General features: G+C 36.8%; 1 protein-coding gene and 2 pseudogenes across 1 annotated transcript; 2 read left to right on the top strand and 1 right to left on the bottom strand.

The window, feature by feature from the left end:
- The first annotated feature begins 2,891 nt into the window (after positions 1-2,891).
- Positions 2,892-4,959, top strand: LOC132626308 (vicilin-like seed storage protein At2g28490; annotated as a pseudogene).
- Positions 4,960-6,679: 1,720 nt separating this feature from the next.
- LOC132605139 (adenylate kinase isoenzyme 6 homolog) lies at positions 6,680-8,893 on the bottom strand. Its single transcript, XM_060318388.1, has 3 exons — positions 8,482-8,893; positions 7,246-7,391; positions 6,680-7,154 (listed from the first exon to the last, which is right to left on the bottom strand). The coding sequence occupies exons 1-3, from the start codon at positions 8,680-8,682 to the stop codon at positions 6,968-6,970; spliced, it is 534 nt and encodes a 177-aa protein (XP_060174371.1). The 5' UTR covers positions 8,683-8,893; the 3' UTR covers positions 6,680-6,967.
- A 357-nt stretch (positions 8,894-9,250) lies between these two features.
- LOC132605150 (vicilin-like seed storage protein At2g28490) lies at positions 9,251-11,869 on the top strand (annotated as a pseudogene).
- Positions 11,870-16,925: the final 5,056 nt, after the last annotated feature.

Below are 16,925 nucleotides of genomic sequence, written 5' to 3'. Positions count from 1 at the left end.
ATTGCTTCAAATCTTTCAACGAGGCACTCCTCAGTCTTTCATGATACCATCATAATATATACCATATACTGAGATGGTATCATGGAAGATTGTTTCAGTCCTTCAATGAGACACTCTCTTAGTCCTCTATAATACCTCATGGTTGATAAATATACTGCGATGGTATCATGGAGGAAGAGTTTTGGGTGAGGGTGTACTCGGGTAAATATTTTCGGCCGGTTGGATTTTAGGCGAAATTAGTTTAGGAGAGGATAAATATTTTGCATTTTAGGGGTGTTTTATGTGATTTTCCCAAAATTAAAGACCAGTCCATTTGAAGGGCAAAAATTAAAGACCAATCCATTTGAAGGCCAAACCGTGCAATTACTTTAGGATCATCTGCACAAATGCTCTTATTCGGGGGTGGGCTTTTATTTTTTCCCCTCAAATTGCTGGTCCTTTGTTTTCGCCCTTCGACACTTTAAGTGACCGAAAATACTCCTAAGATTTTGGGTTCGAACCCCAGCAGAATATTAAAAAAAAAAAAAAAAAAATCGCAAGGCAGAATTTCATAACAAATTACGCCTATTTAGGCAAAAGTTAGGTCTTAAGGTGTAACTTCTGTAGAAAAAAAAAATCGTAAGGCAAGTTATGCCTTAAGGCATAGGTTTTATATAGAAGTTATGCCTTAAGTCATAGTTTCTATAAAGAATTTATGCCTTTAAGGCATAACTTTACCCCTTCTCATGCATAACTTTTGCCTTAGGCATAACTTACCCCTTGTCCGACATAACTTTTGCCTTAGGCATAACTTAGAACTACAAAATTTATGCTTATAAGGCCTAACTTGGACCTACAACATAACTAAGTTAGGCCTTATATTCACGAAACCTTGCCTTGCGAGTATTTTCAGACGCTTTTTTAGGCGAAGGAAAAAAATTAAAGACCAACAATTTAAGGGGGAAAAAAATTTAAATAGCAATGCGTTTGAGGGACAATCTACGCGAAAAAAAATAAATAAAAATTACTTCATGCATGTTGGCATAATTGACTTTGGGCCCTTTGTTGCTCCAGTCCATTCCTTTTTGCTTAGTTTCGCATACGTTACGTTTCACCATGAGGCCCATTTTATTTGGTAGCATCATAAAAATGTACTCCTTCCGTCTCAATTCAAGTGTCTTAATTTGACTTGACACGAAGTTTAAGAAATAAAAGCATACTTTTGAATCTTGCGGACTTTTGAATTTTGAGAAAAGGGTCAAAAATACTCCTCTACTTTGGGAAAAGGGCTAAAAATATCCTCCGTTATAAATTCGGGTCAAAATACCCCTCCTGTCATTAAAGTTTTCAAATATACCCATGTCTTAACGAAATTTCTCAAAATAACCCGATTTCATTTTTAAACCCGCTCCATACCTAGTGGCTCCAGATGTAGGACTTCAGAACAAGTTGGTTGCAAATGGGGTTTTTATGTAGTTGGGTCAGGTTTAAAATGAAATCAGGCTATTTTGTTAAATTCCGTTAAGACAAGGTATATTTGAAAACTTTAATGACGAGAGGGGTATTTTTGACCCAAATTTGTAATGGAGGATATTTTTAGCTCTTTTCCGAAAGTAGAGGGGCATTTTTTTTTTTTTTTTTTTTTTACCCTTTTTTCCTTTGAATGTTCAACTTACTAAATATAAAAAGAGGCACTCTTTTTGGGACATACTAAAAAGAAAAGTAAGACACTTAAATTGGGACCTAGGGAGTGTTTTACTTAGATAGCTCATAGGAGTATTGATGAATTTTTTTTACTACATGGCTTCTTCTTGTGAGAAAAAAAAATAGACCCACATCTTACAATTTTGGGTCCACAAATTTTAGGTTCATTTTTTTGTCTGACAAAATGGAGCCTCACGCAACTAATTTCAGTTGGGTGTAATACATATTAAAAAATTTCGATATTGAGGATGATCAAAATAATCAAAGGGTAAATTTCATAGATGATCACATAACAATGAACCAAAAAGTATAAAGATAGAATGAATAAATTTCAATGTTCTAAATAGTAATAAAAATGAGTATAGTCAATGAGAATGAGCACTGTAAGGTTAATTCCCATTGTTCTATGTCAAGTGACAACATTTTTCATCAAGTTGCACCAAACTGAGGTGACCAATTTAGAGTAGCTACACGGCTACACCACAGTCATTGACAACTACATAACGACCATCAGACGAGACACAACGTAGAGCTAAACAAAGAAGAAAATAGCTCTACTAACATGTCCCTTCTGGATTAAGTCAATACACAAAAAACCTGGCCTTTTAGATTTTAACAAAGTAACAGAATACAGTAATAATCTCATCTGAGCTTAACATGGTCCACTAGGAAACTGAATATGACAGTATTAACGCAAAATACTGCTACAACTCTTTGGACACAGTTTAAATCTGCATCTGTTATACATAATTGAGCTTGATTAAGCTTTTACAGTACCGAGTTGAATCAACAACTAAGCTTTTCTATAATATAGTAACTGAGTTGAGTTTGGTCAACTCTTTAATGCTTGTTTCAACAGAATTAGATTATAAGAAATATTGATTATAAATAATGTGTTTATTATTGATTTATTTAAAAAATGTGTTTATATACATACACCTTAGGTCCTTTGCTTTATTGCGCTAGATTTGCCCTTTGAAGTGGTCATTAAATTGCTATTAAGCTACATCATTTGGTTCTGTATACCAACTTCAGCAAAATAACTTTTCGTTGGTTCACCGTATATTTTTCAGGATCTCACCATTTATTATAGAAGAAAAGCCTAGAAATGTTGCATGACCAACAACAATTCCCTCACTCCCTCTATATAAACCACATACCTTGCACATCACTCACCAGTAAAACTGCTTCAAGAAAAGTTAGAAAACTTGCTCTTTATATCGAGTTAAAAATGGGAAATAGGACATTGCTACAACTAGTGCTGGTACTTTTTTCTGCACTAGTGACCTCTGTCAGTGGCCATGAATATGAAGGAAGGAGAGAAAGAGAAGAGGAAGAAAGTGAGCAAAAGACACAAGGAGAAAAATGGTTCTTACTGCGCCACTTACATGACGTTGTGAAAACTGATGCTGGGTCTATGAGATTGGTGAAGGGTGGTTATCGAAGGGGTTCATTTTTACATAGTCCAATGCATATTGGTTTCATCTCCATGGAACCTAAAGCCTCTTCATCCCTCAGTACCTTGATTCCGATCTTGTCCTCTTTGTTCACCAAGGTAATTAAACTTCATTTTGTATCTCTGTCACTTAATCTTTTTAAAAGTTTAAATTCTTGCACACTAACATTGTATAAAAAAGTTTACATAAAATCAAGTCTTCTTAATGATGTTATAGATAGTCCTTCAGAAAATGTTGGATTAATAACATGGGAGTGTAGAATTTAAATTATAAACCAGAATTTTCATTTTGTATGAATTGAATACAGGGGAAGCAAGAGTTGGACACATCTACAAGGATGAATTAGCAGACAGGAGTTTGAAGCATGGAGATGTTTACACAATTCCTGCTGGATCAGTTTTCTATTTGGAGAATACATTATTTGCAGTATTGATATTACCTCAGAATCCATGGGATCACATGTTTTCCAGGTATCGTAAGCTAATTTCCCCAAAATTGGTCTTTAATCCATTCTTGTCTTAGGTTCATTGTCCTTATTTTCTTCCCAAGTAACTCATAATATATATATATATATTGTAGTCTTTCTTCATTGGTGGTGGAATCTATCCTACATCTGTTCTTGCTGGATTCGATCATACTACATTATCAATTGCTCTTAATGTAAGTGTTCAGATGAATTTACCATTTCTTACTACATTTATCAATGAAAAAGGAACTGAGTCAAGATCATGTAATATGGTAGGTCTCAACAGCAGAATTAAGCACGTTTTTGACCAGACAATCTTCTGGGCCAATCGTGCATTTATCTGGTTCTCACACAAACATTTGGTCCAAATTCTTGGACCTAGAACCCCATCGAAGACTAGCTCACTTGAAAAGGATTGTGAATCTTGAGAAAGAAGCTAGCCCAAAAGAGGAGGAATCAACATGGTCATTGAGGAAACTCTTGTTTACTTTATTAAACACAGAAGACATCGTCAAGAGAGTGAATCAGAAAGTTCCATCAGCGTACAATCTCTACAACAGGAAGACTGATTTCAAGAATGACTATGGATGGAGCAAGAAGTTGGATGAGTCTGATTATTCTCCTCTTCAGCAATCTGGCAAGGGCGTTTATCTTGTCAATCTATCTTCAATGATCATTTGCATGCTTTGACTCAAATCTAGCGTGAAAGCAACATTAGTTAACATGGTCCATGTATATGTATTATAACTAGTATGTTTCTTTTTTTTGCTTACATGTTTTATCTGTGTCTCTTGGTTAATTTAGGGATCCCTGGTGGCACCTCATGTGAATCCAACTGCAATAGAGTATGGAATAGTGTTGAAAGGGACTGGTAGGATCCAAATTGTGTATCCAAATGGAACTTTAGCCATGAATGCAAGAGTACGAGAAGGGGACGTTTTCTGGGTGCCACGGTACTTCCCCTTCTGCCAAATTGCTTCAACAAATGGCCCATTTGAGTTCTTCGGATTCACTACATCAGCAAGGAGGAATCATCAACAGTTCTTGGTGGGTAAGAACTCATTGATGCAGAGCTTGCGAGGGCCAGAATTTGCTGCTGCATTTGGAATTGGTGAGAAAAGGCTTAAGAGGATTGCCAATGCGCAACGTGAGCAAGTCATCTTGCCTTCATCATCAGCTGCTCCTGGTGACAAGGCAACTCATGAGTTATGGAACTAGCACGTAGTTGGTCTAGTTGAGTTATGGCATGAAAGCCCCATGCCAGTTTTGGAAATTTGTTTCTTTTTTCTTTCATGCGATCTGATTTTGTTTTCTCGGTAGTCTTGCTGCACACAAGACGCATTGCCCTTTTGAGTTGTGAATAAGACGGATTGGTTTTTTGATATGATTCTCATCGTAGTTTGAACTACATTGCTATTAGTAAGAAAATTTGAAATTTCTACTCTACCTGTGGTGGTATTTGTTGGGTAACTAAAACTATTTGAGAACATAAGATGTGGCCAAACAAAAGCGCCTAGCTCCTAATAAAATTGACGAACTTCAGTTTCAGGTGAATGATCAGTTTCTTGACAACAACTCACAGATATAAACTTTATCATGGACAACTTATATAATGACCATCAGACAAGAAAAATGTGATGCTAGGTAGAGCTAAACAAAGAAGAAAATAGCTCTACTTAACATGTCCTGGATAAGTCAATCTAAGTTACACGGACTCGGGTGCGGGTATCCGATGCGGGTACGGATCCGAGTGTCGGATTCGGCAAAATTTAAATTTTAAGATTCGGGAGTGCGTATCCAGTTATGGATACGGGTGCAGGGATTCGGAGGGTACGTATCCAGCTATAATTATATTTCGATAGTTCAATATTAGTTATTGCTCCTAAATTAATATTAATTAATATAAATTAAGTGCCCTTAAATTCTCTCATTCTTGATATAGTTATCCAAAATGCTCGATTATTCTTCTTTGTCATTTTTCTAAGTTATTTCAATTCATTATCAAATTACATATTTGAAATTATGTAAAAAATACTATAAGTTACAATACTTAATAATTTAAATTATTTAAACGGCATATGAAACAATACGTTCCAAGAATAATCCATTGTACAAAGGGGTCAATTTTATTACGTACAACCAATAAATTTGTCCGTGCTTTTGTGCGATTAAAAATATAAATTAATTATCAAAAAAATGACATGCTAATAATTAATTTAGAAATTATCCCTATATTGTATGAGAAAGAAACATTTATAAATAGCATAATTAGGTGCCTTTCAATTTTGTGTCACAAGTAGCATATAATGGAAAATAAAGGGGATAAAAATAGCATATATGGAGAATAAAGGGGTCAATTTTGTACGTTAATACAATTAAGACTTTAAGAGTCCTAATTCTAGCTTCTACACGTCTCCTCCAGCGGTAACCCTTTAACTTTTAAGTGGTCTTCTTCAAATTCTCCAAACTTCCTTTTCAAGCTTTTACAGAGCAAAGTTAGCCTCTAGGTCGTCTCTTTCACTGTCTCTTCATTCTTTCCTCAAGATAGAAAGAGAAAGCCATTCAAGACCGGAAACAAACCCTCCATCTATATCACTGCTTCTCTCTACCATCCGCACTCAATACAACCTTGTATTCTTGGTTTGTATGAAACATGAAGCAACAAAAATGAGATAAAAGTACTATAATATTGAAGGTATGTTATTTTCCTTATCTTAAATCTATTTTATTTTTAATTTTGAGAAATCAAAATCATAAACTTCCCCCCAAATTTGTTGACGGACTCCGGTCAAAGTATCCAGAGTTAGTTGACTATATCCCGGACGTTTGCCGTTCCCGCACCCGCACCTGTGTCGAGACGGGAACGGCACCCAAACTGGCGAGTTCGTGCCACTTAAAAGTCAATACACAAAAGACAGTTATAGTTCCATCTGAGCTCATCATGGTCCACCAGGTAACTGTAACATGACCGTATTAACACAAATATTGCTCAGAGAAACTCTTTGGACATAAAGTTTATAAGTCAGCATTCTGTTATACGGAGAAAAGGAATAGTGCAGTCACATTCAATACATCCTGCTGAATTTTCTGCTCGTATGTTAAAGAGAAGAAGAAACCAAAACTTAATAGTCAAACCGTAGAACATAACTTCCATGTGAGCAATGGTTGAGCCAGAAGTTTCACTAAAGGGATCCAAAATATAAGGAAGTAGACACACGAAGAAGCAAGGGGATGTAACATCATATATACATAAAATAATTTTGACCTTATTTATACAATGTAATTCTTCGACGAACCCTCTTGCACCCCTGCCCCTGCCCGCGAGTAGCCTTAATATGCTTTGCTGATACTTAATCATAATTCATAATACAGGGCTCCAATTACTAATCCAACTGGTCAGTTTCTCCACATTTTTGGTAATATCTTCCAGAGAATCACTTCTTAGTATAACCACAATATCCTCTGGATAGTTCTCTTTTGCCTCCTCCAGCAAAACTTGAAAGGTTGCACATTCAGTATTATTACCAAGCTTTTGATCAGTGTAACCTCTGGGACAGTCACAACAGTCGAGACATAGTCAATAGGCCGATACCAGAGATGCACACAAACGAAAAAGGTAAGGATCAATTGATAGAGTACCTCTTAGTGAACCGATCATACAAGACAGAGTTGTCAGTTTGAAGCACCACCACATGATCAAACCAACGTTCAGGAAAGAAGTCACAGCTCTGATGATCAACTATGTTTCCGCCTTCTTCTATCAAGTTTTCAAGCTCATCACATACCTGGATAAGCAACATCATGCAAGTTATAACAACACATTTCCTTAAATCTTCAAAGGGAACTAATTTCCCCAGTCGAGACATGGAAATAAGAAAATATCGTATGCGAAAACTTCAGCCTGCAACAATACAATGAGAAAGTTTTCTCCCCGTCCTTCTTTTCCATTACATCAAGGAATCTTATTCTTAAAATAAATACCGTGATAGCATAAAAGCACGGGAAGTGCAGGGTAGAGAAACAAAACAACCACTATAACTCAATTTCATCACTTGATTTAAATTTAGCACTATATATAATCCTTAATTATAAAATTTTCTGCTTTCAAGAGTACAAATCAATTAATCAATCAACTATACCTCAATCTCAAATTAGCTGCGGTTGGCACTCTATCCATTCGGTTCCAGACGGGTCCAATTTTATACACTAAATATGTTGTACTTTGAAAATACAACTTCAAGAAAGTTCAAATTAATACTACCATCTAATTCTTAAATCTAACTTATTGAATGTTTACCATCAAGCTTTGACTGTTTGTGTTCAAAAAATATTCGACTTCCGCTATAATCTTAATCGGTTTTACCCTCAGAGTATCCATATAAACGCATAGAGGATAACAAATAAGTACAATTCATCAGAGCATATTCAAGGTTTGGGACCAGAAAAGCTAAAAACTTGAACAAAAATATTCAAATCCTAAAATTAGATATGAGAGTTCCACACTTGCATCTCCATATACTTCTGAATGGCAGTAGAGAAGTCAAAATGTTACTCCCTCCGTCCCAATTTACGTGGCACCATTCGGATTTAGAAATTCAAACAAAGTCTTTCCTTGACTGTAATTTTTTTTATATATCAGTTAGATATTTTGAATTGTTAATTATTGCGACTTTTTACATAGTTTCCCATTACGTAAATTTCATTTCAAAAAATTTAAAGATTCCATGCCCGAATTCGACTCTCGAAATTAAATTTGGGCAAAGAGAGTAACAGATAGTAAGATTTTATTTTAGTACTAATAGTATTCAAAAAAAAAAAAAAAAGTTAAGAAATCTACCTAAAATTTTGGGGAGAAGGGCCATGTTTAAGACTTACAAGGTGTTGGTTGATATAGTAGCAATCGAAAGTGTCATCCCAGCCGTTGGTCAAGTTTTTCTCATTAGCAAATTCGCCGACGTTGATGTGGCGGAGCTCCGTCACCTCCGCCAGGGCAGCCGCCGTAGTCGTCTTCCCTGTGCCCGGAATTCCGGTGATAAGTATATTAGGTCTCTTCCTCCACCTGCTATTTTGCGCCATAACCGTATACTCTGCGTATATCAAACCAAATTCAGTTTAAGTGGAGTCCAATTCTGTTTGTTATACCAAATTCAGCGTTTACAGAACCGAGTTGAATCAACAACTAAGTTTTTTTTTTTTTTTTTTTTTTTGTATAATATAGAAACAGAGTTGAGCAAGTCAACTCTCTAACGTTTGTTTCAACAAAATTAAATTACTACTAAAAGAGAATAAAATAAATTAGTAGTGTTATTGATTTAGGGTGTGTTTGGTATGACGGAAAATGTTCAACAATTTTTTTCTTTCTAATTTCTCGGAAAATAAGTGATTTTCCTACTTATTTTTTTCTGTATGATACGTAAGTTGAAAAATGTCATTTTGGGAGTATTTGCATATACTCAAAGCAAAACACTATGAGGTTATTTAATACGGAGTGCAGCTTCTAGTCGTGGGAGTAGAATGCAAGGGGTGTGGGTGGACGGTTGGTTGTGGGGGTTATTGGGGTGGGGGGATGGGTGGTTGTGGGGGCGTTGGGTTGAGGGTGGGGGCAGTGGTGCATGGTAGGGGTAGGTGTGGGGTGGGGTGGGGTGAAGATGTGATGGGCGGAGAGGTGGTGTGGTGGATTGGAGTTGCCTTGGTGTGTTTTTATTAATTGGAAAAAATATTCCGTCAAATTTCTAAATCATTTTCCGTCATACCAAACACACCCTTAATAAAATGAGTGTGTTTGCATACATGCATACACCTTAGATCCTTTCTTTTATTGCGTTAGATTAGCACTTTGAAATAGTCACCAAATAGCAATTTCGCTACATTATTTGGTTTTGTATACAAACTTCAACAAATAATTTTTCTTTGGTTCAGCGAATACATTTTAGGATCTCAGCGTTTATAGTACCACCAGAAAAGGCCTAAAAATCATGCATGGTTGACAACAGCTCCCCTCAAATCCCAAAATTTACTCTATATAAACCACAGACCCAACACATAACACATTAGTAAACCAAAACTGATTATAAAGAAAGCTTAGAGAACATTTTTCTATAAAACGAGTTGAAATGGGAAAGAGAAGGACACTGCTGCTTCTAGTTGCTAGTACTTTTCTCTGCACTAGTGGCGTCCGTCAATGGCTATGTACCGGAAGGGAAAAGGAGAGAAGGAGAAGAAGAAAGTGAGCAAAAGACACAGGGAGAAAAATGGTTCTTGCTACACCACTTACACGATGTTGTGAGAACTGATGCTGGGTCTATGAGATTGGTGAAGGGTGGATACTGAAGGGGTTCATTTCTCCATAGTCCAATGCATATTGGTTTCATCTCCATGGAACCTAATAGCCTCTTCATCCCTCAGTACCTTGATTCCGATCTTGTTCTCTTTGTACACCACGGTAAAATTTATCTTCTCACTTTACTCGATATTTTAAAGGGTCTAACTTCAATATGCTAACAGCGTATAAGAATTTCACTATCTAAATGACAACTACAGATAGTCTTTCATAAGAAACAGGACTAATAACCTGGAAAACACTAACAAGTTAAGATACATGGGTAGTGTAAAAATCAAATTATAAGCCAGAATATTCATTTTCTATGAATTGATTATAGGGGAAGCAAGAGTTGGACACATCTACAAGGATGAATTAGCAGAAAAGAGTTTGAAGCAGGGAGATGTCTACATAATTCCTGCTGGATCAGCTTTCTATTTGGAGAATACAATTAAAAACCAAAGACTTCACATAATTTGCAGCATTGATATTACCTCAGAATCCATGGGATGGCATGCTTTCCAGGTAAGTTAAGTCAACTTCTCAAAAATTGATCATTTAATCCATTTCTTGTTTTTGGTTTATAGTCATTTTTCTTCCCAAAGCTTCGTAGTAACTCATGTAACTATTTTTCAGTCTTTCTTTATTGGTGGTGGAATTTATCCTGCATCCATTCTTGATGGATTCGATCATACCACATTATCAACTGCTCTTAATGTGAGTATTTCAAGGGAATTTACATGTTCTTACTAAATTTTTCAGTGGAAAGAATTGAATCAAGATTATGTAAAATTGCAAGTCTCGACAGCAGAACTAAGTACGTTCTTGACCAGGAAATCTTCCGGACCAATTGTGCATTTATCTGGTTCTCATCACACAAACATTTGGACCAAATTCGTTGCCCAAGAACCCCATAAGAAATTAGCACATTTGAAGAAGATCGTGAATTTTGGAGAAGAAGCTAGCCCAAAAGAGGAAGAATCAAAATGCATATGATCATTGAGGAAATTTATGTTTAATTTATTACAGAAAAGATGTTGTCAAGAGAGAGAATCATAAAGCTCCATCAACGTACAATCTCTACACTAGGAAGCCTGATTTCAAGAACAATTACGGATGGAGCAAGAAGTTAGATGAGTCTGATTATTCTCCTCTACAACTATCTGGCAATGGCGTTTATCTTGTCAATCTATCTCCGGTAATGATCATTTGCACGGCCTGACTTACTTGTACATTTGCCTCAGGCTACTGGTGACCTCTGGTCTAGAATTTGAGACGTGTCCAAGTATAGTGACTTGTATGTTTCTTTTCTTGCTTACATGTTTTATCTATGTTTACTTGTAAATATAGGGATCCATGGTGGCTCCTCATGTTAATCCAACAGTAATAGAGTATGGAGTAGTGTTGAAAGGGACTGGTAGGATACAAATTGTGTATCCAAATGGGACTTTAGCCATGAATGCGAGAGTACGAGAAGGAGACGTTTTTGGGTGCTAAGGTACTTCCCTTTTTGCCAAATTGCTTCAACAAATGGCCGGTTTAAGTTATTAGGCTTCACTACATCAGCAAGAAGGAACCATCAACAATTCTTGGTGGGTAAGAACTCACTGATGCAGAGCTTGAGAGGGTCAGAATTTGCCGCTGCATTTGGAATTGGTGAGAAAAGGCTTAAAAGGATTACTAATGCTCAATATGAACAAGTCATTTTGCCATCATCAGCTACTCCTGGTGACAACGCGCAATTCATGAATTTTGATTAGTTTAATGGGAATTCTACTATGTAGTTGATCTAGTTGAGATATGGGCTTATGGCATGAAAACTCGATGCCAGTTTTGGAACTTTTCTTTTTGATGCAATCTGATTTTTTTTTCCTCGACAGTTTTGTTGGACACAAGACGCATTGCCATTTTGAGTTGTGAATAAGACGGATTGGTTTTTTGACATGATTGTGTTTGTGGTTCGAACTTTGTTACCATTTGTAAGAAAAACTGGAATTTTTGTTTCGGACAGTATTAGCATTCACAAGCTCATCGTAATCATTAAAATGGAATGATGCACTTGACAGAATCAAAGAAGCACCCCACATATCAGTACCCAATTATTTCTAGCTTTTCAAATAAACCACATTATATATACAGATGAGTTCAAGAATCTCATTGATTCAGGAAATCTTTTAACATTCACCACCAGATTATGTCACAATGTTACAGATTATTAAATGGAGGTTCTAGTGTTGTTATGATGATATGATGACAAGGAATCATATAGCAAGGAACCAGATCAAAAGTCATAGCAGTGTCCAGTAGTTAGTTAGGAGGTTTCAAAGTTAGTTAGAATTCAAAAGTTAGTTACAACTCCTATTGTTAGTTGTTAGTACAAGCTGTCTAATTGTGAGAAGTGGTTATTGACAGTTGTTGCTTTGTAGATTAGGAGTTAAGCATTCACATGAATCTATAAGTACTTGTAACTATATTTTCATTCAATCATTGATGAATATACAAGATAAATTCTTCTCTCTTTATATTTCTTTTTTAGCCTTCTCTCGGATTAATCCCCGAATTGCTATTTACAATTCTTCGATTGGAAATCCTAGAATTGTTATCCTGGTTATTGCTAGCTATTCCATTACAAGTCAATAAACCAACCGATATACACGAGGTATACATCAAATATACATCAATTGGTATCAGAGCCACTGATTCTCGACTGCAAATAATGACCAGAAGTAACGAAATTGTGACAAGAAACAAGAATCAAGATCAAGCTGGTGAAGAAATGGGTGATAGATGGACTCAGATCCAAGAACAGTTACAAAAATTAATGGAGGGAATGAACAATATGAATGAATGCAATGTAGTAGCTGATAAGGAGATGATGGAAATGAGAGTTGTTATCAATCACATGAATGGAAAGGGCAAGGAACAAGAAGTGAGAAGAGCAGAATCTTCATCTGTTGATAGGAATTTCTCTGTGGATGTTGTACTAGAAGGAAGAACCAAAGAAGTTCATGCTACTCACAGTGGTAACTTCTTTACTAATTCTTTAGACTAGAATTTCCCAAATTTTCTGGTAAGGATCTGAGAATTTGGATTTATAAGGTGGATCAGTTTTTTGCTATGGATGAGGTCCCTTTTGATCAAAGAGTAAAGGTAACTTCTATTCACTTAGAAGGGGAGGCTATTGCTTGGCATAGATCATTTATGAAATCTAGAGTAGATCCTGCTTGGACTGAGTATGTACTGGCCTTAAATGAAAGGTTTGGAGAGGAGTTTGAAGATCATATGGAGTCCTTGAAGAACTTAACTTAAACTGGTAGTGTTAAAGAGTATCAGGCTAAATTTGATAGATTGTTAACTGTTGTTAATTTTTCAAATGAAAACACTCTAAGTTGCTTCTTAGGAGGCCTTAAACCTGAACTAATAAAGCTATTAAGATACAAGCTCCTAAAACTTTGATGCAAGCTTACAAAATTGCAAGGTTGCAAGAAGAGATGTTTGAAGCTCAGGCCAAAACATGGGGATTGAAAACTGTCACTAAACCTGCACTCCTACCTACCCCAAGTCACTACAGACCAAACACCTTCCAAAAATCACCAACACCAAATACTTTCAAAAGGTCCTTTGAACCAAATTCTTCAAAAACCAACAAAATTCCTAGAAGAAGGTCAACCACTGCAGAGATGGATGAGAAAGGAGCTAAGGGACTTTGTTTTTTCTGTGATGAAAAACATGTCCCTGGGCATAAATGTAATACTAATAAGCAGATATTCCTGGTGGATATGGTGGAGGAGGAACAGATTAAGGAACGTGGGATAGAAAAATCATTAACTGAGTACACGGAAGAAGTTGATGAGTTCATGACCATTTCACTTCAGGCCTTTACATGTGTCATTGGATATCAAACTATAAGGGTAAATGGCTACCATGATAAGAAACCTTTACAGGTTTTAATAGACACTGGAAGTACCCACAATTTTATTGATCAAGAAGTAGCTAAGAAGCTAGGATGCAAGGCTAGTTCTATTGTGGAACAATCAGTAAGTGTAGCAGATGAAAAGAGGGTCCAAACAACTTCAGTTTGTAGAAATATGCAATGGTTGTTACAGGGTACAACATTCAGTTTAGATTTCTTATTGTTGCCCTTAGGTAATGTTGATACTGTCTTGGGAGTCCAGTGGTTAAACACTCTTGGTAGGAACCTCTTTGACTTCAGAAATAGAAACACAGAGTTTATGTACCAGGGTAAGAATCATGTTCTACGGGGGGAAAATACTTCAGTCAAATCAACCAAAGCTAAGTCACTTAACCTCATAGAAGGAGAAGACACTCAATTTTTTATGCTATCACTGATTTCTGGATTGGAGGATGATCTGCAGTGTCATAATATACAGGTTACTCAAGGTGAATCTCTAACACCTGCTATAACTGTCCTGATTAAGCAATATGCTAGCATCTTTGAACCCCCTACCACTCTTCCACCCCATAGAGGCTCATTTGATCATAGAATACCTCTAATGGAATCTGCTAATCCTGTCAGTAAGAGGCCTTATAGATACCCTGGCATTAAGAAGGATATCATTGAAAAACTTGTTCAAGAGATGCTGGATCAAGGTGTTATACAGCATAGTACAAATCCTTATGCTTCACCTGTTGTGTTGGTGGGGGAAAAAGGATGGTCGCTGGAGATTATGTGTAGATTATAGAGAGTTAAATCAGCTTACTATAAAAGATAAGTTTCCAATACCAATAATTGAAGATCTACTGGATGAATTAGGTGGTGCAGTTATGTTCTCAAAAATTGATTTAAGAGCTGGTTATCACCAGTTAAGAATGCATGAGGATGACACTGATAAGACAACTTTTAAAACTCATGAGGGGCATTATGAGTTCCTAGTCATGCCTTTTGGCCTGACCAATGCACCCTCATCATTTCAAAGCTTGATGAATTCAGTTTTTAGACCACTATTAAGGAAGACAGTCTTGGTCTTCTTTGATGATATCCTAATCTACAACAAGAGCCTAAGTGACCATGTTGAGCATGTCAAGGTGGTTTTTGACTTGATGCAAGGTATCAACTGTATGCCAAGATGTCCAAGTGTGCCTTTAGAGTGCCTAAGGTTGAATATCTGGGCCATTTCATTAGTAAAGAAGGTGTTTCCACAGATCCAAAGAAGATTGTTGCAGTTGAAAACTGGCTTATTCTTAGCAATATTAAGCAACTCAGAGGATTTATAGGCCTTGCTGGTTATTATAGGAGATTCATTCAAGGTTTTGGTTTTATATGCAGACCCTTACATGATCTCCTCAAGAAGGAAGCACTCAAATGGTCTGAGGAAGCCACTTTAGCATTTGAAAAGCTGAAATTAGCACTGATTTCTGCACTTGTTCTAGCTATGCCAGACTACTCTAAACCTTTTGTGGTGGAAACCGATGCAAGTGGTAAAGGTATTGGTGTTGTGTTGATGCAATAAGGGCATCCAATTGCCTATATTAGTAAGTCCTTGGCACCAAGGCATCAAGCCATGTCAGTCTATGATAGGGAGTTGTTGGCTCTCATATTTGCTGTCACCAAATGGTCCTATTACTTGCTAGGAAGACCATTTACTGTTAAAACTGATCAGAAGACACTAAAGCACTTGTTAGAACAACATATTCACACTGATTTCCAGGTTGCTGGTATTTCTAAACTCATGGCATTTGATTTCTCCATTGAATATAAGAAGGGGGCAGAAAACAAAGATGTTGATGCTTTGTCAAGAAGACCTAATTCTGAGTTATTGGCAATCTCACTACTAGTGCCTCATGATTCCCTATTTGAGAAAATTCAAGCAACTTGGACAAATGACTCAGTGTTGCAGGACTTAATTATTAAGCTACAAGCTCAATCTTTTAAGTCCTTCACCTGGTCCAATGAACAACTTAGGTGGAAGGGCAGACTGGTTGTGGGCAATGATCCACAGTTAAAGCAGACTATTATTGGGTTATGGCATAATTCTACACAAGGTGGACACTCTGGAATGGATGCTAATATCTGAAGGGTTCAATCTCTTTTTATTGGAAGTCTCTTGCTACTGACATCAGAGATTTCATTCAGAGATGTGTTGTGTGCCAAATACACAAATATGATGTGGCTGCTTATCCAGGTTTGCTGTAACCTCTACCTATACCTAATGGGGTGTGGACTGATATCTGCATGGATTTTATTGAAGTCTTACCTAAGTCTAAAGGTAAGGATGTCATTCTGGTTGTAGTTGACAGGTTGAGTAAGTATGGTCACTTTATATGCTTGCATCACCCATATACAACTCAGTCTGTGGCAGAATCCTTTCTTGATCATGTCTTTAAACTGCATGAGTTGCCTGCTACTATTACTAGTGATAGGGATCCTATATTCCTCAGTACTTTTTGGCAAGAATTGTTCACATTGCAAGGCGTCCAACTGCATAGGTCTACTACTTATCACCCTCCGACTAATGGTCAGACTGAGGTTTTGAATAGGACACTTGAAACTTACTTGAGGTGTTTTTTCTCTGATTGTCCTACTGATTGGTCCAAATATTTACCTTTAGCTGAATGGTGGTATAATACCACATATCACACATCTATAAGGTGTACTCCCTATGAGGTTTTGTATGGTCGAAAGCCTCCTATCCACCTTCCTTATTTGGCTGGGGAGTCATCTTGTGAGTGGTGGACAGATCCTTGACTGCTAGGGAAGCTATTATACTTCTCTTGAAGTTTCATATTTCAAGAGCTCAATAGAGGATGAAGGATTTAGCTGACAAACACAAGTCTGATAGATATTTTGAAGTTGGTGATTGGGTTTATTTGAAACTCCAGCCTTATAGGCAGGTTTCTCCTGCTGTCAAACCCTACAACAAGCTAGCTGCTAAGTATTTTGGGCCCTATATGGTTGAAGCTAAGGTGGGGCTGTAGCCTACAAGTTGTTGTTGTCTCCCGAGGTGGTCATTCATCCTACAGTTCATGTCTCACAACTGAA

This window comes from Lycium barbarum, chromosome 1 (genome assembly GCF_019175385.1).
Source record: "Lycium barbarum isolate Lr01 chromosome 1, ASM1917538v2, whole genome shotgun sequence".
Classification (NCBI taxonomy): domain Eukaryota; kingdom Viridiplantae; phylum Streptophyta; class Magnoliopsida; order Solanales; family Solanaceae; genus Lycium; species Lycium barbarum.
The sequence above is the reverse complement of the archived record's forward strand: the minus strand, read 5'-3'. Positions and strand labels throughout refer to the sequence as shown.